We start from the raw sequence: 23588 nt of genomic DNA on the forward strand, positions 1-23588 counted from the left end.
TGTTGCGCGGTATGTTATAGGGACCACTGGGCGATGGGTTTTACGGTTTATTATTCTGGGTTCTTGGGTGGGGATCTGCTGTATATCCCAACATCAGGCAAGGGCTGAATCAAAAACAAAATAGTCATAGTTACATAACTCACATAGCTAGTAATGTATATGGGAGTCACAACAAACACCATTTACAGTGGGGAAATAATAACATTCACAAAACAGTAATCCAAAGAGGTTCTCTGTCTGTACTCCGGAGTCAACATCGCAGTGCCCTCTCTGGTGTCGCGTGATAGCCAAGCACTACGCTAGTTCCGTTTACCTGACGTTCATCTGAGTGCAACGCTCGTAGCTTTCTCAGTACTGATGGTGAATAGCTACTGCTGCGGTAACCGGTGGAGGAACAGAAGCCGCAGAAGGAGAGTCAGCAGTAGTAGAGGACCGGTAGTTTGGGATTAAGCGTTTACAATTATTAATCTTACTCGTATAAACGGGAGCTTCCTAAAAAACAGAAGGGAACGTGGAAAATAAATAAAGATGGCGGCCGCGGCCTCGCCGGGCTCCTGCTCGTCCACCTCCTCAGACTGGATTGTACTGAGAGACGGTTGCCTTCGTTGCGACGAGGAGGGCCTGCGGAGCCTTTCCTACCACCCGGCCCTTAACGCTATCCTGGCTGTTACTAGCCGGGGCAGTATAAAAGTAATCGACGGCACTTCAGGGGCCATTCTCCAGGCCTCGGCCTTGCATGGTAAGTCAGGGCCAAGGAACTAGCTAACTGGTTCAGTTAGTTAATTAGCTAGGTTGCTAGCAATCAGGTGATTGTCATAACTATCAGATGAAACGACACTGGTCAACAATGTAACGTTACATTGGGCCTGCTGTGGTGGTTGACTTGGGCTAAGTTAGCTAGCAAATAAATAGATATTTTAGAATTTGTCGTGAATTCTGACATTTAGCTACTGATTCACTTGCTAAACAAATATATTTTGTTATCCGATTCCTATAAAAATCACTTGAATACATAAGTAGCTAAATATCTTAAGAATCGTCTTGTTGTCAAGACGTTTTGCTAACTAGCTAGCTAACGTCAACGTTAGCTAACTAGCGATTTGTTATGAAAACAGCTCTCTGATCATGAACTGGCCGCAAAGCTAGCGAACCCGCTAACGGTGTATAACGTTTTGTCAACATTCAATCAATCGTTAAGTGTCATAATAGCTAACTAGTTAGGCACATTATCTTGCTTAAATATGTAGCCTCTATGAATAGGGTAAGTAACATGTAGATATCTAGCGTTAATGTTAGTTACCTAGTTAGATTGTATTCGGTGGTAGTTACCTAGTTAATTGTGATGACCCTAACATTACTAGTGAGCTAACTCGTTTCGTTGGCTGTGTTGGGCCAAGGAAGCAAAAGGTGCATTGTGAGATTGCTGGCTAATTATGTTAGATAGCTATCTACAAAGAAAGTGTTTGAAGGCTAGTTTACATTACTGACAATGTGAAGTCACATTCGCTAGTTGGCTACATAGCTAATACCGTTAGCTAGCTAAGATGTAAATTAATCGATTATCACCAGCACCGTCCTTACGTGTGTCGCAGTAAATGTTAGCAAGCTTGCTAGGTAACGTTAGTTTGTTGTAGAATATTGATCTAGTTAGGTAACGTTAGTTGGCTAGAAAGGTTATGACGTGTAGCTATTCCTACTCCGCAGAACAGTAAAGTATGCAATGCCTGTTGGCAATCTAACGTTAGCTAATAACGATATGTTAGTATTGTAGCTGTAACATTTTGTGTGGGAAATGGTTGACGAAAGTGAATAGGCTTGGTTTTAGTTTTTGTGACAATTTATATTTGACGATGCCAAACAATAGAAAACATTAGTGTTTGTTCCTCAACGTGACCCCCCCATCTGTAGCTACATTGAATGCAGACTTGGCCGGTGGGAGGAACTGTGGGATGACGGTTTTTGCACTAGCACTACACATCTGATCCAAATAATGAAAGCTTGATTATTTGAATCAGCTGTTTAGTGTTAGGGGAAAAACCAAAACGTGCATGCATCCCTTGGGGTCCCGAGGTCTGAGTTTGGTTAACACTGCGTTGTGTGCACACAATAATGCAATTATTAGAGAGTAAGGTTACATGCACACAACAATGCGATGGTGTATTGTCAGATAAATGTAATCGTTAAATTAAAATGTTGACATGCTTTGCAAGAATAATGATTTCCGTAATAAGCCTGTTTGCATGGACACTGAAATCGGCCACTCTGATAAATGCAGAAAATAACATGTTATTTTTGGGAAGCATATTTGATTCTGAGTTTGGACTTATAAAGTTTGTACAGTGCATTCGGAAAGTATTCTGACCCCTTGGCTTTCTTCACATTTTGATACAGCGTTATTCTAAGATGTATTAAATAAAAACAAATCCTCAAATCTACAAACAATACCCCATAATGACAAAGTGAAAATAGGTATTACATTTTTTGTGTAAATGAATAAAAACAGATCTATTCAGACCCTTTGCTATGAGAGCAAAAACCAAGCTATGAGGTAGAACCAAGCCGTTGCCTATAGAGCTTTGAGACAGGATTGTGTTGAGGCACAGATCTGAGGAAGGGTACCAAAACATTTCTGCAGCATTTAAGGTCCTCAACGAACACAGTGGCCTACATAATTCTTAAATGGAAGAAGTCTGGAACCACCAAGACTCTTCCTAGAGCTGGCCGCCCGGCTAACAGGAATTGGGGGAGAAGGTCCTAAATCAGAGAGTTGACAATGAACCTGGTGGTTACTCTGACAGAGCTCCAGAGTTCTCTGTGGAGATGGGAGAACCTTCCAGAAGGACAAACATCTCTGCAGCACTCCACAATTCAGGCCTTTATGGTAGAGTGGCCAGATGGAAGCCACACCTCAGTAAATGGCACATGACAGCCTGCCTGAATGCCAAGCGTCACTTCTGGAGGAAACCTGGCACCATCCCTACAGGGAAGCATGGTGGTGGCAGCGTCATGCTGTGGGTATGTTTTTCAGCAGCAAGGACTGGGAGACTAGTCAGGATCGAGGGAAAGATGAAGAGAGAAAAGTACAGAGATCCTTGATGAAAACCTGCTCCAGAGCGATCAGGACCTCAGACTGGGGAGAAGGTTCACCTTCCAACAGGACAGCGACCCTAAGCACACAGCCAAGACTACGCAGAAGTGGCTTCGGGACAAGTCTCAATGTCCTTGAGCGGCCCAACCAGAGGCCAGACTTGAACCTGATCGAACATCTCTTGAGATAAGTGAAAATAGCTGTGTGGTGATGCTCCCCATCCATCCTGACAGAAGTTGAGGCTCTGCAGAGAAGAATGGGAGAATCTCCCCAAATACAGGTGTGCCAAGCTTGCCACGTCATAACCTAGGAGACTCGAGGCTGTAATCGCTGCCAAAGGTGCTTCAACAAAGTACTGAGTAAAGGGTCTGAATCCTTTTTTAAATGTGCTATTTCTGTTTTTATATACATTTGTAAAACAAAATTCTGACCCTGTATTTTCTTTGTCATTATACGTTGTTTAAATTGAGAAATGTTTTAAAAATCAATTTTAGAATAAGGCTGTAAAGTAACAAAATGTGGAGAAAGTCAAGGGATCTGAATACTTTCCCGAATGCACTGTATGTAGCCAATTGTTCATCCTTGTTTCTCAGAATAATAGGAATGGTGATTAGCTTGAACCAGGTTGAATTAGCATTACCATAGCATTTTACATTACAGCACATAATGAAGTGATGGTAACATAGTAGATGCTACAAAAGTCTTAAGGGTTGTTTGGGAAATTGTTTTCAATGTGAGTAAGTATCTATACAGTAACAATGATAAGGCTACCCGATAGGGCAATAAAAAATATTTTTTGAGATGGTATAATTGAAACAAATCAAGTTTTGTGAGATATTAATAGGGTTTCCATATTTCTGTGCAAATATTGTTAACGTAACAAGCAACTTGCAGTTCATCAATATTTCAATTTTTCAAAGACTAACTTAAAAGTCTATTTTATTATCTGGTAAACATGGAGTTATAATCTGACACAAGTCTAGCTAATGCTAGGTCTTAGTAGCTACACTAATACCCTGATGTTTGTGTTTCCTAGCTAAACCTGGAGGCCGTGTTAGGTGTCAGTACTTCCCTGCGGTAGACAAGGTCCTCTTCGTGGACGACTACGCAGTGGGCTGCAGAAAGGACTTGAACGGTATCCTGCTGCTGGACACAGCCCTGCAGGCCCCCGTGGCCAAACCAGAGGACATGGTCCAGCTAGAGCTGCCTGTTACAGAGGTAAGAGAGCCAGCCACTGACGCATGACACACAACGCACTCGTACATAGCACTTGGAAAAGTTGCCAAACTCACATTTGAGTTTTTAAAAACCTATTGATAGGGTTTTAAAACCCATTGATAGAATCACTAACCATCATATTGTATCTTTAACAATTGTCTTCTACTACCACACACAACGAACAACAATGCTCAAAAACAGCTAACTTGTTAGATGACAATCAGCCAAAGTAGCAACAAAAAATGTATTTCTTAATACATTCTAAATAGGGCCGTGACGATGTTAGCATGATAATACTCAGTTTCGTGGCAGGAAAAATCTGCTTTGTGTGTTAATTTCTTAAGGAAAACAGCTCTACTGCCTTATGTTAAGATTAAGATCACTTTATTGTTATCCGGAGTCAAATGTATTTATCTTCCAAGCTATAGCACACTATTATACATACAGCAGGTTAAGAGTTAGGTCTGCTTTGTGTTTTCATTTTACCACGGAAAAAATATTGCGATACTAGTTTTGTTAACAGCCCAAATTCTTACTGTTGTGAATGCAAATTAGGATACAGATATTGATAATTGAATTATGTCACACTACTGCAAGCATTGTCTACCTAGCTTCAAGATTACACAATCCCTTCGACAGGTCTGCTGAGAAATATAGAAAGACTGGTCCACCGTGAGCGAACACACATGCTAACTGTGGAGAATCCACCACTCCCATGTATTTATGTCTGAATGACAATGCTTGGCCTGTGCAAGTGCCACAGATTTGTGTAAAAAAGTGCTACGTGTGCAACTGTCAAGATAGGAATCAATCCATTACGCCGCTGAAATAGTTAATAATGGCACTCATCCTTGTTTCATGTTCTTTATATTTGTAGCACCTGGTTACACTAACTTTCTAAATTGAACTATTTGAACACAGTATTTCCCCCTGTAATTAGTCAATATAGCTTACAGAAAATTGCGCTTGACCCCATTGTGGTATTCCAACCTTTTCCTGAAAGGGATGCACAGACAGAAATGATAATTTCAGAGTACGGTTCGGCAATATTACGATAGCATCGTTTATCCATGATGATTGACCACCATCCTTGATGGTGACAACATTTGATGTGACAGACAATGGTTTAGCTTATTTGAACTTAACTGGCGCCACACAGTAAAAAGCTGCCATCTGAGCGCACAGCAGGCCAGCACACAAGTGACATTCTGGATAATTTGCCTATTCCTATTTTATAATCTATTTCAATAAATGTTATAAAACCCACAGAACGCTGGAGAGGAATGTAGGCCAGACGCAGCAGAAAATTAAACAAAAGTTGTGGCTTTAAAAAATAAGCAGAACGAAAGTCTATAGCATAGGCTACTCTCAATCACACCTTTTTATTATTTTAGAATTCAAATAAAGGAATTATCCAGTTCTGAAGACAGTAGACTTATGTCCAGCCCTTGATGTAGGCCTATAACCTAGCTCACTACGGTAGAACACTGTGTTCCTCATCAGTTATTGCTCCATCATGTGCATGCCACAGACACCTGTTCTGCTCCACCAGAAAGGAACTTTAGAAAATATTTGCCATTGCCTGCAATTGGCCTTTGGCCAGGTTTTCAACAACATTACCTTTTGTAATGATTCGTCCAGCATCATCGGCTTTCCCTCAATAGCCAACTGTTTCTGCAGCGATTTTTGTTTTGTTTTTTTGTTTGTATTTTTAATAAAAATGAAAAGTCTAAGATTGAGCAATAGCACCGTATATCACAATGTTTTATGGGTACATAATCACGATAGGACAAAGGTTGACATCACCCAACCCTATTTCCCCAACTGGCGGCTAGCGTGTAGCTTTTTTATTTTCCCCCCAAGTTTTCTGAGCAAAACATTCGTTTTTTCTTTGTTGGACAGAATACTGTAAAAACACAAGGAAATCAGTTCCAAGCGATAGTGTCTAGGGTTTACCGAGCATGAATGTACCACCATCCAATCTGCAGCAACTGCGTGATGCCATCGCGTCAGAATGGACCAACATTCCTGTGGAACACACCCCAAATAATTCAGGCTGTTCTGGAGGCAAAGGGGGGACCGACCCCGGTACTAGATGGATTGTTGTAACCCTTGACTGTTGCAATCTCGTTGGTTTCAAAGCAAGGCTTACTTTGCTTTATGACCTTTGGCTGTTTATGTGCTGCATGTCTCACATTTTTGCTTTAAATTGTTACGGGCTATCTAGTGCGGTTTGCTCACAGATCGTAGGCAGTCCTATGTATTCAGAGACATTTCTCCCTCATTCCTCAAAGAGACTGATGTTGTTTTTAATCATCACCAAAGGCGGTTAATAGATCTGAGCACAAACAGCCTATATTCCAGGATTAGTTGTACCTCAGTCAAGACTTTTTTGTAGCTCAGTTTGTAGGTGGTTTTTTGTAGCTCAATTGATAGAGCATTATGCTTGTCTGTTTTTTTTAACATCTTTATTTAATTTTTATTTAACTGGGCAAGTCAGTTAAGAACATATTCTTATTTTCAATGACAGCATAGGAACGGTGGGTTAACTGCCTTGTTCAGGGGCAGAACGACATATTTTTATCTTGTCAACTCGGGGATTTTAACTTGCAACCTTACAGTTAACTAGTCCAACGCTCTAACCACCTGATTACATTGCATTCCACGAGGAGACTGCCTGTTACGCGAATGCAGTAAGCCAAGGTAAGTTGCTAGCTAGCATTAAACTTATCTTATAAAAAAAAGCAATCATAATCACTAGTTAACTACACACGGTTGATGATATTACTAGTGTATCTAGCGTGTGCTGGCGGCAGGGTAGCCTAGTGGTTAGAGCGTTGGACTAGTAACCGCAAGGTTGCAAGTTCGAATCCCCGAGCTGACAAGGTACAAATCTGTCGTTCTGCCCCTGAACAGGCAGTTAACCCACTGTTTCTAGGCCGTCATTGAAAATAAGAATTTGTTCTTAACTGACTCACCTAGTTAAATAAAGGTAAAAACAAAAATATATATATATTTTTGCATATAATCGATGCGGTGCGTATTCGTGAAAAAGGACTGTCGTTGCTCCAATGTGTACCTAACCATAAACATCAATGCCTTTCTTAAACTCAATACACAGAAGTATATATTTTTAAACCTGCATATTTAGCTAAAAGAAATCCAGGTTAGCAGGCAATATTAACCAGGTGAAATTGTGTCACTTTTCTTGCGTTCATTGCACGCAGAGTCAGTGTATATGCAACAATTTGGGCCAATTAAGTTGCCAGAACTTTATGTAATTATGACAACATTGAAGGTTGTGCAATGTAACAGGAATATTTAGACTTATGGATGCCACCCATCAGATGAAATACTGAACGGTTCTGTATTTCACTGAAAGAATAAACGTCTTGTTTTCGAGATGATAGTTTCCGGATTTGACCATATTAGTGACCAAAGGCTCGTTTTTCTGTGTGTTATTATGTTATAATTAAGTCTATGATTTGATAGAGGCAGTCTGACTGAGCGGTGGTAGGCACCAGCAGGCTCGTAAGCATTCATTCAAACAGCACTTTCGTGTGTTTTGCCAGCAGCTCGTCTCTGCTTCAAGCATTGCGTTGTTTATGACTTCAAGCCTATCAACTCCCGAGATTAGGCTGGTGTAACCGATGTGACGCTAATAGCGTTTCAAACGTCACTCGCTCTGAGACTTGGAGTGGTCGTTCCCTTTGCTCTGCATAGGTAACGCTGCTTCGAGGGTGGCTGTTGTCGATGTGTTCCTGGTTCGAGCCCAGGTAGGAGCGAGGAGAGGGACGGAAGCTATACTGTTACACTGGCAATACTAAACTGCCTATAATAACATCCAATAGTCAACAGTTCATTAAATACAAATGGTATACAGAGAAATAGTCCTATTATTCCCATAATAACTACAACTTAAACTTCTTACCTGGGAATATTGAAGACTCGTGTTACAAGGAACCACCAGCTTTCATATGCTCTCATGTTCTGAGCAAGGAACTTAAACGTTAGCTTTCTTACATAACACATCGCACTTTTACTTTCTTCTCCAACACTTTGTTTTTGTGTTATTTAAACCAAATTGAACATGTTTCATTTTTTTTAGGCTAAATTGATTTTATTGATGTATTATATTAAGTGTTCTTTCAGTATTGTTTTAATTGTCATTATTACAAATACATTTAAGAAAATTGCCGATTAATCGGCAGCAGATTTTTTTTGGTCCTCCAATAATCGGTACCGGCATTGAAAAATCATAATCGGTCAACCTCTAGCTTGTAACACCAGGGTAGTGACTAGGGCTGTAATGGTACACGTATTCATACCAAACTGTAAAGTATGAGGACCTTGGTATGGTCCGCACTGTGAACCTGGAATGAGTACATAAATAAAACACAAGGCCTTTACGCTATGCCAACACTGCGATGTATGCCATTGCCTTGTCAGTAAATCTGAGTTTTTATTATTTGGGGGCTATTCCTTTAAATCAACTGCAGCCTATGCACGCACACGTAATCAAAATGTATAATCTTAACTGGCAGATTTCAAACTATCTGTTTGTGATGTGCAGCCGAGGAACTCTGTCGTGGCGAGTGTTGGGATCGATAAGCCAGAATTGGAGGATCCTCTGTCATTTAAATCTCCCGTTTGGGAACATTTTGACTTCACAGTCGCTTACAATGGCGATGGACAGAGCTGTGGATAAAAAGTTAATAGTATGTTCTCCACTGCTCAATGTGTAGAGTGGTGTGTGTGTGTAGCTTGTTGTCTGCTACAAAGCGCCATTACAGTCATAGAGCCAAGTTAGGAGATTATCTAATCAATGGAAGATGGAGTTAAATGAGAAGTATATGCTACAACGAAAAAGAGCCAGGTAGATGCTATTTAATAATCTGAATGGGGGATGGTGTTTGTAACTAGGACAGTAAGAAAGCGTATGCAGACTCGGATTAGCCTAGATAGCTGGCTAATTTAGCTAGCTATTTTAGCCATCTAGCTTCTCTCGGTTTGATGCAGTTAAGACAAGTACAACGTGATCATATTGGATGATATATAACCTAGCTATGACAAGCTAGAAGTTAGTCGACTAGCGCAAGTTGGTTTGGTTGGTTGCTGCCCCTCCCTTGCTCCTGTTTCACTCCTCACAGTACACACACTGCAAGGCCCCTTCTCCGCCTGATCTCGCTCGTGCAGCACTGATTTTAATAAAATTGCGTAAATTGAATTTTCTGCTGCTTCCCTCACTTGGATCCGATCACGTCTATATGGAACAGGTCGTCTGTTCGGAGAGGGTCTCGATATCGAACAATTTATTTATACATATTTGTCCGGGTGGGAAAGCCCCAGGTCCATTTCGGAACGAGTACAACTTCCAACAATTCGTTTTTGTTTATTTCAACAAAAAAAGCTAAATTTAAAAGCACCCTACTTGAGGCCCAACATAACAATCCCCGTCTAAACAAACAATGCCAGGAACACCGAATGACTTTACAGGAACTGGACCACAAATATTAACTACATAACTGTTGGAATTTCGTTTTCTGCTGAACCGTGAACCCAAAACCGCAGTACATACTGTTCCTCTCCTCTTCTGCAGCAGTCTATTACTGCCTGCCTGCTTTGTCTCGTCTGATCTGCCCCATCACTCCAAGGCGGCTCTCCCTAATGAGTAGTGACTGCCTCTCCATGCCAGCTATCAGTGGATAATTCTGTTACTAGATGATACTCTGTAAAGTCACTCATATTTCTAGTTTTACATTTTCCAGGACACATTTTTAAGAATGTTTTTAATGTAACACATTTGTGAATGATTTATGCGATTTGCGGGAAGAAGCCATTTTAGATCTGCATTTACAAAACACAGTGAGAGTCTTTCCCTTTCTGCTTGAAAAATGCAGAAACTCTTGCTGCATGTTGTAAACACAGATCTAAATAGCTTCTTACTGTAAATTCTGCTCTGCTTCTGTCAGGTTGCGCTCCAAATCATGAATGTAAAAGGAGTCATTTTGTGCTTCAGTGGCACTTCTCTACTCGGATGAAATATACAGTTGAAGTCGGAAGTTTACATACACCTTAGCCAAATACATTTATTAAACTCAGTTTTTCACAATTCCTAACATTTAATCCTAGTATATATTTCATGTTTTTAGGTCAACTAGGATCATCACTTTATTTTAAGAATGTGAAATGTCAGAATAATAGTAGAGATTGATTTATTTCAGCTTCCCAGTGGGTCAGAAGTTTACATACACTCAATTATTATTTGCCTTTAAATTGTATAACTTGGGTCAAACCTTTCGGTTAGCCTTCCAAAAGCTTCCCACAATAAGTTGGGTCAATTTTGGCCCATTCCTCCTGACAGAGCTGGTGTAACTGAGTCAGGTTTGTAGGCCTCCTTGCTCGCACACCCTTTTTCAGTTCTGCCTCGGTCAGGGCTTTGTGATGGCCACTCCAATACCTTGACTTTGCCACAACTTTGGAAGTATGCTTGGGGTCGTTGTCCATTTGGAAGTCCCCGAGATCTCTTGAGATGTTGCTTCAATATATCCACATAAGTTTCCTGCCTCATGATGCCATCTATTTTGTGAAGTGCACCAGTCCCTCCTGCAGCAAAGCACCCCCCACAACATGATGCTGCCACCCCGGTGCTTCGCGGTTGGGATGGTGTTCTACAGCTTGCAAGCCTCCCCCTTTTCCCTCCAAACATAACAATGGTCATTATGGATAAACAGTTCTATTTTTGTTTCATCAGACCAGAGGACATTTCTCCAAAAAGTATGATCTTTGTCTCCATGTGCAGTTGCAAATCGTAGTCTGGCTTTTTTATGGCAGTTTTGGAGGAGTGGCTATTTCCTTGCTGAGCGCCCTTTCAGGTTATGTCGATATAGGACTCGTTTGACTGTGGATATAGATACTTTTATACCTGTTTCCTCCAGCATCTTCACAAGGTCCTTTGCTGTTGTTCTGGGGTTGATTTGCACTTTTTGCACCAATATTACGTTCATCTCTAGGAGACAGAACGCTTCTCCTTCCTAAGCAGTATGATAGCTGCGTGGTCCCATGGTGTTTATACTTGTGTACTATTGTTTGTACATTTGGAAATTGCTCCCAAGGATGAACCAGAGGTCTACATTTGCTGATGTCTTTTGATTTTCCCATGATGTCAAGCAAAGAGGCACTGAGTTTGAGGGTAGGGCTTGAAATACATCCACAGGTACACCTCCAATTGACTCAAATGATGTCAATTAGACTATCAGAAGCTTCTAAAGCCATGACATCATTTTCTGGAATTTTCCCAGCTGTTTAATGGCATTGTCAACTTAGTGTATGTGATCTTCTGACCCACTGGAATTGTGATACAGTGAATTATAAGTGAAATAATCCGTCTGTAAAATATTGTTGGGAAAATGACTTGTGTCATGCACAAAGTAGATGTCCTAACCGTCTTGCAAAAACTATAGATTGTTATTTAGAACCACCCATCCCGGATCCGGTATATTTGTCATCAAAAAATCTGAATAGCGTAGCGCAACAGTCAAATAATATTACTAGAAAATATTCATATTCATGAAATCACAAGTGAAATATATTTGAAACACAGCTTAGCCTTTTGTTAATCACCCTGTCATCTTAGACTTTGAAATTATGCTTTACAGCGAAAGCAATGCATGTGTTTAAGTTTATCGATAGCATAACAAAACAATAAGTACACCTAGCATCAGGTAACTTGGTCACGAAAATCAGAAAAGCAATCAAATTAATCGTTTACCTTTGATCTATCGGATGTTTTTACTCACGAGACTCCCAGTTAGACAACAAACGTTCCTTTTGTTCCATAAAGATATTTCTTATATCCAAATACCTCTGTTAGTTTGTTGCGCTATGCCCAGGAATCCACCGGAAAGAGCGGTCACGACAACGCAGACAAAAATTCCAAATTATATCCATAATGTACACAGAAACATGTCAGATGTTTTTTATAATCCATCCTCAAAGTGTTTTTCAAATATCTATTCGATAATATATCAACCGGGACAGTTGGCTTTTCACTAGGACCGGGAGTAACAATGGCCATCTTTCTCTTTTGCGCACAACTCACTCTGAGAGCCCCCACCTGTGGTCGTTCACGCTCATTCTTCAAAATAAAAGCCTGAAACTATGTATGAAGGCTGTTGACACCTTAGAGAAGCCATAGAAAAATAATCTGGTTGACATCCCTTTCAATGGGCAATAGGGATGCAGCGGTTTCAAAATAAGAGTCACTTCCTGAATTTGATTTTTCTCAGGCTTTCGCCTGCAATATCAGTTCTGTTATACTCCCAGACAATATTTTTACAGTTTTGGAAACTATAGTGTTTTCTATCCTAAGCAGTCAATTATATGCATATTCTAGCATCTGGTCCTGAGAAATAGGCCGTTTACTTTGAACGTTATTTTTCCAAACATAAAAATATTGCCCCCTAGCTTCAAGAGGTTAACAAGAAATTTGTGGAGTGGTTGAAAAATGAGTTTTAATGACTCCAACCTAAGTGTATGTAAATTTCAGACTTCAACTCTATTTGTTCTCATCATTGTGACACTGTAAAGTCCATGGAGAGTAAGAGCACCTCCTCCCAGCTGCCCACTTCACTGAGGCTAGGAAACACTGTCACCACCGATAAATCTATGACAATCGAATTTCAATAAGCATTTTTCTACGGTTGGCCATGCTTTCCACCTGTCTCCCCCTACCCGGGTCACCAGCTCTGCACCCCCCACAGTAACAGCCTCCCCTATTTCTCCTTCACCCAATTCCAGATAGCTGATGTTCTGAAAGAGCTGTATAATCTGGACCCCTCTCCTACAAATCAGCTGGGCTAGACAATCTGGACCCTCTCTTTCTAAAATTATCTGCCATAATTGTTGCCACCCCTGTTACTGGTCTGTATAACCTCTTTTGTATAGATTTGAAAGCTGCCACGGTCATCCCCCTCTTAAAAGGGGGAGACACCCTGGACTCAAACTGTTAGACATATCTATCCTACCCTGCCTTTCTAAAGTCTTCAAAAGCCAAGTTAACAAACAGAGCACTGACCATTTCGAATCCCACCGTACCTTCTCCGCTATGCAGTCTGGTTTCCGAGCTGGTCATGGGTGTGCCTCAGCCACGCTCAAGGTCCTAAACGATATCATAACCTCCATCGATAAGAGACAATACTGTGCAGCTGTATTAATCAACCTGGCCAAGGCTTTCGACTCTGTCAATCACCACATTCTTATCGGCAGACTCGACAGCCTTGGTTTCTCAAATGACTGCCTCGCCTGGTTCACCAACTACTTCTCTGATGGAGTTCAGTGTGTCAAATCGGAGTTCTGTTGTCCGTATCTCTGGCAGTCGATATGGGAGTGCCACAGGGTTCAATTCTCAGGCAGACTCTTTTCTCTGTATATATCAGTGATGTCGCTCTTGCTGCTGGTGAATCTCTCATCCACCTCTACGCAGACGACACTTCTGTATACTTCTGGCCCTTCTTTGGACACTGTTAACACATCTCCAAATGAGCTTCAATGCCAGACAACGCTCCTCCCGTGGCCTCCAACTAAATGCATGCTCTTCAACCGATCGGTGCCCGCACACGCCAGCCCGCCTTGCATCACTACTCTGGACTGTTCTGACTTAGAATATGTGGACAACTGCAAATACCTAGGTGTCTGGCTAGACTGTAAACTCTCCTTCCAGGCTCACATTAAGCATTTGCAATCTAAAATTAAATCTAGAATCTGCTTCCTATTTCGCAACAAAGCATCCTTCACTCATTCTGCCAAACATACCATCGTAAAACTGACTTTTCTACCGATCCTTGACTCCGGCGGTGTCATTTACAAAATAGCCTCCACTTTCTCAGCAAACTGGATGTAGTCCATCACAGTGCTGTCTGTTTTTGTCACCAAAGCCCCATATACTACCCACCACTGCGACCTGTATGCTCTCGTTGGCTGGCCCTCGCTTCATACTCGTTGCCAAACCTACTGGCTCCAGGCCATTTATAAGTATTTGTTAGGTAAAGCACTGCTCACAGATAACTGCACCTGTACATAGCCCATCTGTAAATAGCCCATCCAACCTCTCATCCCCATACTGTTATTTATTTTATTATTATTTTTTGCTCCTTTGCACCCCAGTATCGCTACTTGCACATCATCATCTGCACATATATCACTCCAGTGTTTAATTGCTAAATTGTAATTATTTTGACACTATGGCCTATTTTATTGCCTTACCTCCCTATTACTTAATTTGCAAACACTGTATATAGACTTTTCTATTGTGTTATTGACTGTACGTTTGTTTATCCCATGTGTAACTGTTTGTCGCACTGCTTTGCTTTGCTTTATCTTTGCCAGGTCAGTTTTAAATGAGAACTTGTTCTCAACTGGCATACCTGGTTAAATATATGTAAAAATTATAAATGGAGCACAAGTCGGCGCTCTGACCGATGTGTAAGATTCTTCTCTCCTGTAACTTCTTCTGTTGTAGTTTTTCTCTAATAGAAAATTAAAAATGCAAGGTTAACTTTAAGCAAAACATTAGGAAATGTAGCTGGCTACATTATTTATATGATAAACATTAGAAATATGAAGGCCATGCATCGTTTTTGCAAAAGATACCTTGCTTTTTCATTGTAAGCAACACTGAACAAAAATATGAGCGTTACATGTAAAGTGTTGGTCCCATGTTTCATGAGCAGAAATAAGACATCCCAGACATTTTCCATATGCACAAGGCTTTTCTCTTAAATTTAGTGCACAAAAGTTGAGGGATCCCTGTTAGTGAGCATTTGTCCTTTGCCAAGATAATACATCCACTTGACAGGTGTAGCATATCAAGAACCTGATTAAACAGCATGATCATTAGAGGTGCACTTTGTGTTGGGGACAATTAAAGGATACTCTAAAATGTGCAGTTTTGTCACCCAACACAATGCCACAGATGCCTGAAGTTTTGAGGGAGTGTGCAATTGACATGCAGGAATGTCCACCAGAGCGGTTGCCAGAGAATTTAATGTTTATTTCTCTACCATAAGCTGCCTCCAATGTCGTTTTAGAGAGTTTGGCAGTACGTCCAACCGGCCTCTCAACCGCAGACCCACGTGTATGGCGTTGTGTGGGCGAGTGGTTTGCTGATAAAACAACATAGAGTTACACATGGAATAAACAAAAGATGGTCAATAATACAGTAAAACAAAAGAAAACAACAAAGTCTATATACAGTGAGTGCAAATGAGGTAAGATAAGGAAATAAATAGGCCATGGTGGCGAGGTAATTACAATATCGCAATTAAACACTGGAATGGTAGATGTGCAGAAGATGAATGGGCAAGTAAAGATACTGGGGTGCAAAGGAGAAAGATAAATAAATACTGTATGGGGGTGAGGTAGGTAGATAGATGGGCTGTTTACAGATGGGCTATGTACAGGTGCTGTGATCTGTGAGCTGCTCTGACAGCTGATGCTTAAAGCTAGTGAGGGAGATGTGAGTCTCCAGCTTCAGAGATTTTTGCAGTTCCTTCAAGTCATTGGCAGCAGAGAACTGGAAGGAAAGAGAACCAAAGATGAAGATAATGCAACATATTATTATTGTCATGTACACTGAGCAAAAATATAAATGCAACATGCAAGAATTTCAAAGATTTTACTGAGTAACAGTTCATATACAGTGATGTAAAAAAGTATTTTGTCAGCCACCAATTGTGCAAGTTCTCCCACTTAAAAAGACGAGATGCCTGTCATTTTCATCATAGGTACACTTCAACTATGACAGACAAAATGAGAAAAATAAATCCAGAAAATCACATTGTAGGATTTTTAAAATGAATTTATTTGCAATTTATGGTGGAAAATAGGAATTTGGTCACCTACAAATAAGCACGATTTCTGGCTCTCACAGACCTGTAACTTATTCTTTAAGAGGCTCCTCTGTCCTCCACTCGTTAGCTGTATTAATGGCACCTGTTTGAACTTGTTATCAGTATAAAAGACACCTGTCCACAACCTCAAACAGTCACTCCAAACTCCACTATGGCCACGACCAAAGAGCTGTCAAAGGACACTAGAAACAAAAGATCTGTAGATCTGCACCAGGCTGGGAAGACTGAATCTGAAACAGGTAAGCAGCTTGGTTTGAAGAAAATAACTGGGAGCATTTATTAGGAAATGGAAGACATACAAGACCACTGATAATCTCCCTCGATCTGGGGCTCCACGCAAGATCTCCCCCGTGGGGTCAAAATGATCACAATAACGGTGAGCAAAAATCCCAGAACCACACGGGGGGGACCTAGTGAATGACCTGCAGAGAGCTGGGACCAAAGTAACAAAGCCTACCATCAGTAACACACTACGCCGCCAGGGACTCAAATCCTGCAGTGCCAGACGTGTCCACCTGCTTAAGCCAGTACATGTCCAGGCCCGTCTGAAGTTTGCTAGAGAGCATTTGGATCATCCAGAAGAAGATTGGAGAATGTCGTATGGTCAGATGAAACCAAAATATAACTTTTTTTGTAAAAACTCAACTTGTCGTGTTTGGAGGACAAAGAATGCTGAGTTGCATCCAAAGAACACCATACCTACTGTGAAGCATGGGGGTGGAAAGATCATGCTTTGGGGCTGTTTTTCTGCAAATAGACCAGGACGACTGATCCGTGTAAAGGAAAGAATGAATGGGGCCATGTATTGTGAGATTTTGAGTGAAAACCTCCTTCCATCAGCAAGGGCATTGAAGATGAAACGTGGCTGGGTCTTTCAGCATGACAATGATCCCAAACACACCGCCCGGGCAACGAAGGAGTGGCTTCATAAGAAGCATTTCAAGGTCCTGGAGTGGCCTAGCCAGATTTCAACCCCATAGAAAATCTTTGGAGGGAGTTGAAAGTCCATGTTGCCCAGCAACAGCCCCAAAACATCACTGCTCTAGAGGAGATCTGCATGGAGGAATGGGCCAAAATACCAGCAACAGTGTGTGAAAACCTTGTGAAGACTTACAGAAAACGTTTGACTTCTGTTATTGCCAACAAAAGGTATATAACAAAAACTTTTTTTGACCAAATACTTATTTTCCACCATAATTTGCAAATAAATAAATAAAAAATCCTACAATGTGATTTTCTGGATTATTTTTTTCTCATTTTGTCTGTCATAGTTGAAGTGTGTCTATGATGAACATTACAGGCCTCATCTTTTTAAGTGGGAGAACTTGCACAATTGGTGGCTGACTAAATACTTTTTTGCCCCACTGTAAGGAAATCGGTCATCATCAGCACTGACTTTACCACTCATGTATGTAGTCAAATGCGTATTATTGAGTAGAACTTTGGTAGTGATGAATAGTACGTTTTTTTTTTTGCGGCAATATTCTGTCTTATGCTTGCAACTAGAAACAATTGCATAATACTAACTATTACAAATTGATGGTCCTTGAAAATAAATATTATTGCTTGAAGAAGTACTCAAATCCTTGAATTTGACTTGCCACGTGTTCCAGTTCCCACCAATATCCAGCAACTTCATATAGACATTGAAGAGGAGTGGGACAACATTCCACAGGCCACAATCAACAGCCTGATCAACTCTATGCGAGGAGCTGTTGCGCTACATGCGTCAAATGGTGGTCACACCAGATACTGACTGGTTTTCTGATCCACGCCCCTAACTTTTTAAAGGTATCTGTGACCAACGGATGCATATATCTATTCTCGGTCATGTGAAATCCATAGATTAGGGAGGGCCTAATGAATTTATCTAAATTTATTGATTTCCTTATGTATGGTAACTCAGTTAAGTCTTTGAAATTGTTGCGTTTTATTTTAGTTCAGTATAATTTACTTGTGTGGCTGATAGCCAAATAGCGTTGCACTTCTCTGTCCCTTGATGAAAATTACACCTGCTCTTTCCATGAGACTGACCAGGTGAATCCAAGTGAAAGCTTTGATCCTACATTGATGTCACTTGTTAAATCCAGTTGAGGAATAGCTTGTGAATCTTTGCCATTCAGAGGGTGAATGGGTAAAGCAATATGTCAGTGCCTTTGAATGGGGTATGGTAGTAGGAGTACCGGTTTGTGTATCAAGAACTGCAACGCGGCCTCCCGGGTGGCGCAGTGGTTAAGGGCGCTGTACTGCAGCGCCATCAGAGTCCCTGGGTTCGCGCCCAGGCTCTGTCGTAACCGGTCGCGACCGGGAGGTCCGTGGGGCGACGCACAATTGGCCTAGCGTCACCCGGGTTAGGGAGGGCTTGGTCGGTAAGCATGACTTTCAACCTTCGTCTCTCCTGAGCCCGTACGGGAGTTGTAGCGATGAGACAAGCTAGTAGCTACTACAACAATTGGATACCACGAAATTGGGGAGAAAAAGGGGTAAAAAATTACAAAAGAAAAACACAAAAAAAGAACTGCAACGCTGCTGGTTTTTTCACACTCAACAGTTTCCTCTGTGTATCAGGAACGGTCCACCACCCAAAGGACATCCAGCCAACTTGACACAACTTTGGGAAGCATGGGCCAGCGTCCCTGTGGAATGCTTTCGACACCTTGTTGACTCTCAATATAAAATGCAGGTGAAATGGTTTGAGAAACAGATTTTTTTGATTGTCTGCGTTTTGAAAATGCTTATTTCTGAAAGCAAATGCGTCCCCCTGCATTTTTGTCAGTGTTAACAATTGGCATACGATCTTGTGTAAAAAGGTTTCGGTTCCATCAGTAAACCAATTATTGTATCTCTGTCCTATGGTGAGTGTGGATCTGTGTGTGTGTTCCCTGCAGGCTCAGCAGATGCTCTCGGCCTGCCTGGAGAAGGTAGATGTATCCAACACAGAAGGCTATGACATCTTCATCACTCAACTGAAAGAAGGACTGAAAAATACCTCACATGAGACTGCAGCCAATCACAAAGTGGCCAAGGTGAGTCACACTCAGCGCTCTGGGAGGAGGCTTTCCTACTAACAAAGGATGCACATTTCGATAAATGTTGCTGCCAATTTAACCAACCCCCATTAACCAATTAACAAATGGTTAAATTAGTTCCAAACAGTAAAATGACGTGACCAACATAAAATACTGTGCATGGGTACATTATATTTTAAGAGCTTTAAAGAAGGGACAATAGCAAGCCTATCCTCTCATATTATTGAACATGTGACTACTGTAATGAAGCAGACAATGTAATATATAATTTCCAAAATTCATTTTTTTGGGATAACACTGTTCTGAAAGGCACACTTGATGTGAGCCATTTTCATGTGACCGAGAGTAAAATCTTCGTTAGCAATAGGGGTGTGTTGAGTTGTTGGACAAAACGGTTGTCATAACGAATATGGGCAATCTTTTAAATGATCCGTGACTGGGAAAATCGCCATTTTTGGGTACCGACACATCTTTCTCATGTCAGTCATTTGGTTCTACATGGTCTAAATAACTCAACTGCCTGTAAAGAGAATGGCAGGTTGTAGGCCTACGTTGATTCTGCTGCTCTGAATGGATAGTGAAGCTGTATCTCTCCGTCGCTCTGGATAAGAGCGTCTGCTAAATGACTTAAATGTAATGTAATGTCCACTCGCTACATGTTGTCACCCGATCAGCTTTCATCTTAATTTGGTGACAGATTCTCGTGAATAAAAAAAATAAAAAATCTGCATAAAAGCAATATAAGCATTTTCCCATGAGACGTTTCCATCAAATTGACTTGTTGTGGAGAAAATGGTGTGAGTGACGACGTAGTGCACGTAAAAATAACTTTTGCTGTTAAATTCCCATGTACCGAATAAAAGATACATGTTCAACGGGTTTTGTGACAAATGTTGCATTATATAGCAAATGTACCCTCTCTGGGGTTGGCCAGTGCACTCTAGCCAACAGGTCAAACAGTGTGAGTGTAGCTTTCAAATTCTCTGTCCATATTCTCATTATGTGTTTGTCAAACAGCAGCCAAGTATCTAGCATCATTTCGCCAGAATAACCCCCTCTCTATTTATTGGAAAGCAGCATCAAGTTCACCACCGTGCACTTTCAACACCCTGTGAAGTTCGTCATAACTTATTTAATCTGTAACCTTATAAACTGCATGCTTTCCCGAGTTGTAGTTGGAGGACCACACAACGAGTCATTGAGTGAGTCAAGTTTATATCAATATGTGTGCATACTGTGGTTCCTCCTTTAAAAGGAGCCTAGAGGTACCCAGCGTCATGGCTTCATTGCTCCAGACCACCACAAGCGGGAGTTGGAGAACTCATTATGCATTTGGGTCCCAAAGTTTTTATATGACCAATCATATTGGGTAGTTTCAATGACGAATTTGACGCGAGCCACCCGACCCTGGTGACTTCAGCAAAGATGGCTGACAAAATATAAATGTAAGTAGTTATAACGTCGTAATGATTCAAGCAAAAAACATGTATAATTGAGAGGAAAATGTTAGTTAATGTAGAGACAAACGATTGTGCATATTTTTTTGTCATAAAGGTAATTTACGAAAATTATTATTTAGCAAGCTTTTTTTTTCACTCTGATACACCTGGTATTGGATATGACAAACTCCATTCTGTGAATAATGCTGTGTCTGCATGTATGTATTACAATTATACACTTCAACAGTGTTTACCACTCCTGCTCCTGGGACATCAATGATTCCACATTGTAACTATGCAATAGACTAGAAACATGATTTAAGTAAAGGCTGATTTTGTTTTTCATATATACAGAATAAAAAACATTACATCCTGCCAGCATGCCCACGAGTACTGAGCGACACTATTTACTCTGAGACCGGCATAATAATGTAATGAAACGAGCAGGTTTTGAGCTCCCAACATTCTAGCCCGAAGTCCAGCATGCTATCGACTGCCCAAATTTATTGATTTGGGGCCGACTGTGGCTAAAACACTTTACCAATTGGAATCATTATGTGGAAAGGGGGAAAAGTATTATTATTAGTTTTTCACAAGAGTAGGAGGATGGGCTATTAGCTGAACAATAGACTATTCAACCTTTACTAAAGAATTGTCTAATAGCTGAGCTAGGTGTGAACCCCCCCCTCCCCAACTTGAGCTAGGTGTTTGTCGGCCTCCTTGCTCGCACACGCTTTTTCAGTTCTACCCACAAATGTTCAATGGAATTGAGAACAGGGCTTTGTGATGGCCACTCCAATACCTAGTCTAATTGACATCATCTCAGAAGCTTCTTAAAGCCAGGACATAATTTTCTGGAATTTTCCAAGATGTCAAGCAAAGAGGCACGGAGTTTGAAGGTAGGCCTTGAAATACATCCACAGGTACACCTCCAATTAACTCAAATGATGTCTAATTGATATCATCTCAGAAGCTTCTTAAAGCCAGGACATCATTTTTGGGAATTTTCCAAGCTATTTAACGGCACAGTCAACTTAGTGTATGTGACCTTCTGACCCACTGGCGTTGTTATACAGTGAAATAATCTGTCTGTAAACAATTGTTGGCAAAATTATTTGTCATGCACAAAGCAGATGTCCTAACCGACTTGCCAAAACTATAGTTTGTTAACCTCTTGCTCCTACCTGGCACGCAGGCGTCCCATCTGGACATCTGGAAATGCAAATGCGCTACGCTAAATGCTAATAGTACTAGTTAAAACTCAAATGTTCATTAAAATACACATGCAGGGTATTGAATTAAAGCTACACTCGTTGTGAATCCAGGCAACAAGTCAGATTTTTAAAATGCTTTTCGGCGAAAGCATGAGAAGCTATTATCTGATAGCATGTAACACACCAAAAGACCCGCAGGGGACGTAAACAAAATAATTAGCATAGTCGTCGCTACACAAACCGCACAAATAAAATATAAAACATTCATTACCTTTGACCATCTTCTTTGTTGGCACTCCTAGATGTCCCATAATCACTATTGGGTCTTTTTTTCGATTAAATTGGTCCATATATAGCCTAGATATCGATCTATGAAGACTGTGATAAACGGAAAAAAATAGCGTCTTATAACGTAACGTCATTTTTTAAAATTAAAAAAGTTGACGATAAACTTAGACAAAACACTTCGAAATACTTTTGTAATGCAACTTTAGGTATTATTAAACGTTAATAAGCGATCAAATTGATCACGAGGCGAAGTATATTCTTTAGCTGTCTGTCTGGAAATAATGTCCGGGTAATTCTCAACCAAAATATCCGGTCAGAGACCTGAAGAAATGGGCTGTCTCTCTTCTTCGTTTGACCAAGAAACAAAGCCTAGGCAAATGACAAGACTGTTGACATCGTGTGGAAGCTGTAGGTATTGCAACCTCGGCCCCATTTAATGTGGATCACCTTTATCAATCGGTTGAAGTGGCGCATGGATATATTTTTCCATTTTCAGTGATCAGATTTTCCTGCACTTTTCGATGAAACGCACGTTCTGTTATATTCACAGCCGTGATTTAACCAGTTTTATAAACATCTGAGTTTTCTATCCACACATACTAATCATATGCATATACTATATTCCTGGCATGAGCAGCAGGGAGCAGAAATGTTGCGCGATTTTTAACAGAATGTTCGAAAAAGTAGGGGGTACTAGTAACAGGTTAAACCTGTTGCGACTCTAGGGGCAGTATTTTCATTTTTGGATAAAAAACGTTCCCGTTTTAAACAAGACATTTTGTCACGAAAAGATGCTCGACTATGCATATCATTGACAGCTTTGGATAGAAAACACTCTGACGTTTCCAAAACTGCAAATATATTGTCTGTGAGTGCAACAGAACTGATGTTACAGGCGAAACCCAGATGAAAATCCAATCAGGAAGTGCCGCCTTTTTTGAAACCGCTTCATGCCAATGACTCCTTATATGGCTGTGGATGGGCTACGAATGAGCTTACGTTTTCTACGTATTCCCCAAGGAGTCTCCAGCATTGTGACGTCTTTTTATGCATTTATGTTGAAGAATAGCTGTAAGGGACCACATTGAGCAAGTGGTCACATGATGGCTCCTGCAGAAAATATTGCGTAAAGTACACAAGTCGATTCTTATGAGAAACCAATTGTCCCGACGGAGATATTGTCGAATAGATATATGAAAAACACCTTGAGGATTGATTCTAAACAACGTTTGCCATGTTTCTGTTGATATTATGGAGCTAATTTGGAAAAAAGTTTGCCGTTGTAGTGAGTGCATTTTCCGGTCAATTTCTCAGCCAAACGTGAAGAACAAACGGAGCTATTTCGCCTACAAAAAATAATATTTTTGGAAAAAAGGAACATTTGCTATCAAACTGGGAGTCTC

At 40.8% G+C, this 23588-nt stretch overlaps 1 protein-coding gene across 1 annotated transcript in view; it reads left to right on the forward strand.

Annotated features, from left to right (window-relative positions):
• Positions 1-297: 297 nt before the first annotated feature.
• The window catches only part of LOC124038225 (baculoviral IAP repeat-containing protein 6-like), a 135782-nt gene continuing 112491 nt past the window's right edge, over positions 298-23588 (forward strand). The window contains 3 exon segments of the mRNA XM_046353819.1: positions 298-739; positions 4125-4306; positions 19104-19241. Coding sequence (XP_046209775.1) covers positions 529-739; positions 4125-4306; positions 19104-19241 — 531 coding nt within the window. The 5' untranslated portion in view covers positions 298-528.

Source organism: Oncorhynchus gorbuscha, linkage group LG06 (assembly GCF_021184085.1).
Source record: "Oncorhynchus gorbuscha isolate QuinsamMale2020 ecotype Even-year linkage group LG06, OgorEven_v1.0, whole genome shotgun sequence".
In the NCBI taxonomy this organism is placed as follows: Eukaryota; Metazoa; Chordata; class Actinopteri; order Salmoniformes; family Salmonidae; genus Oncorhynchus; species Oncorhynchus gorbuscha.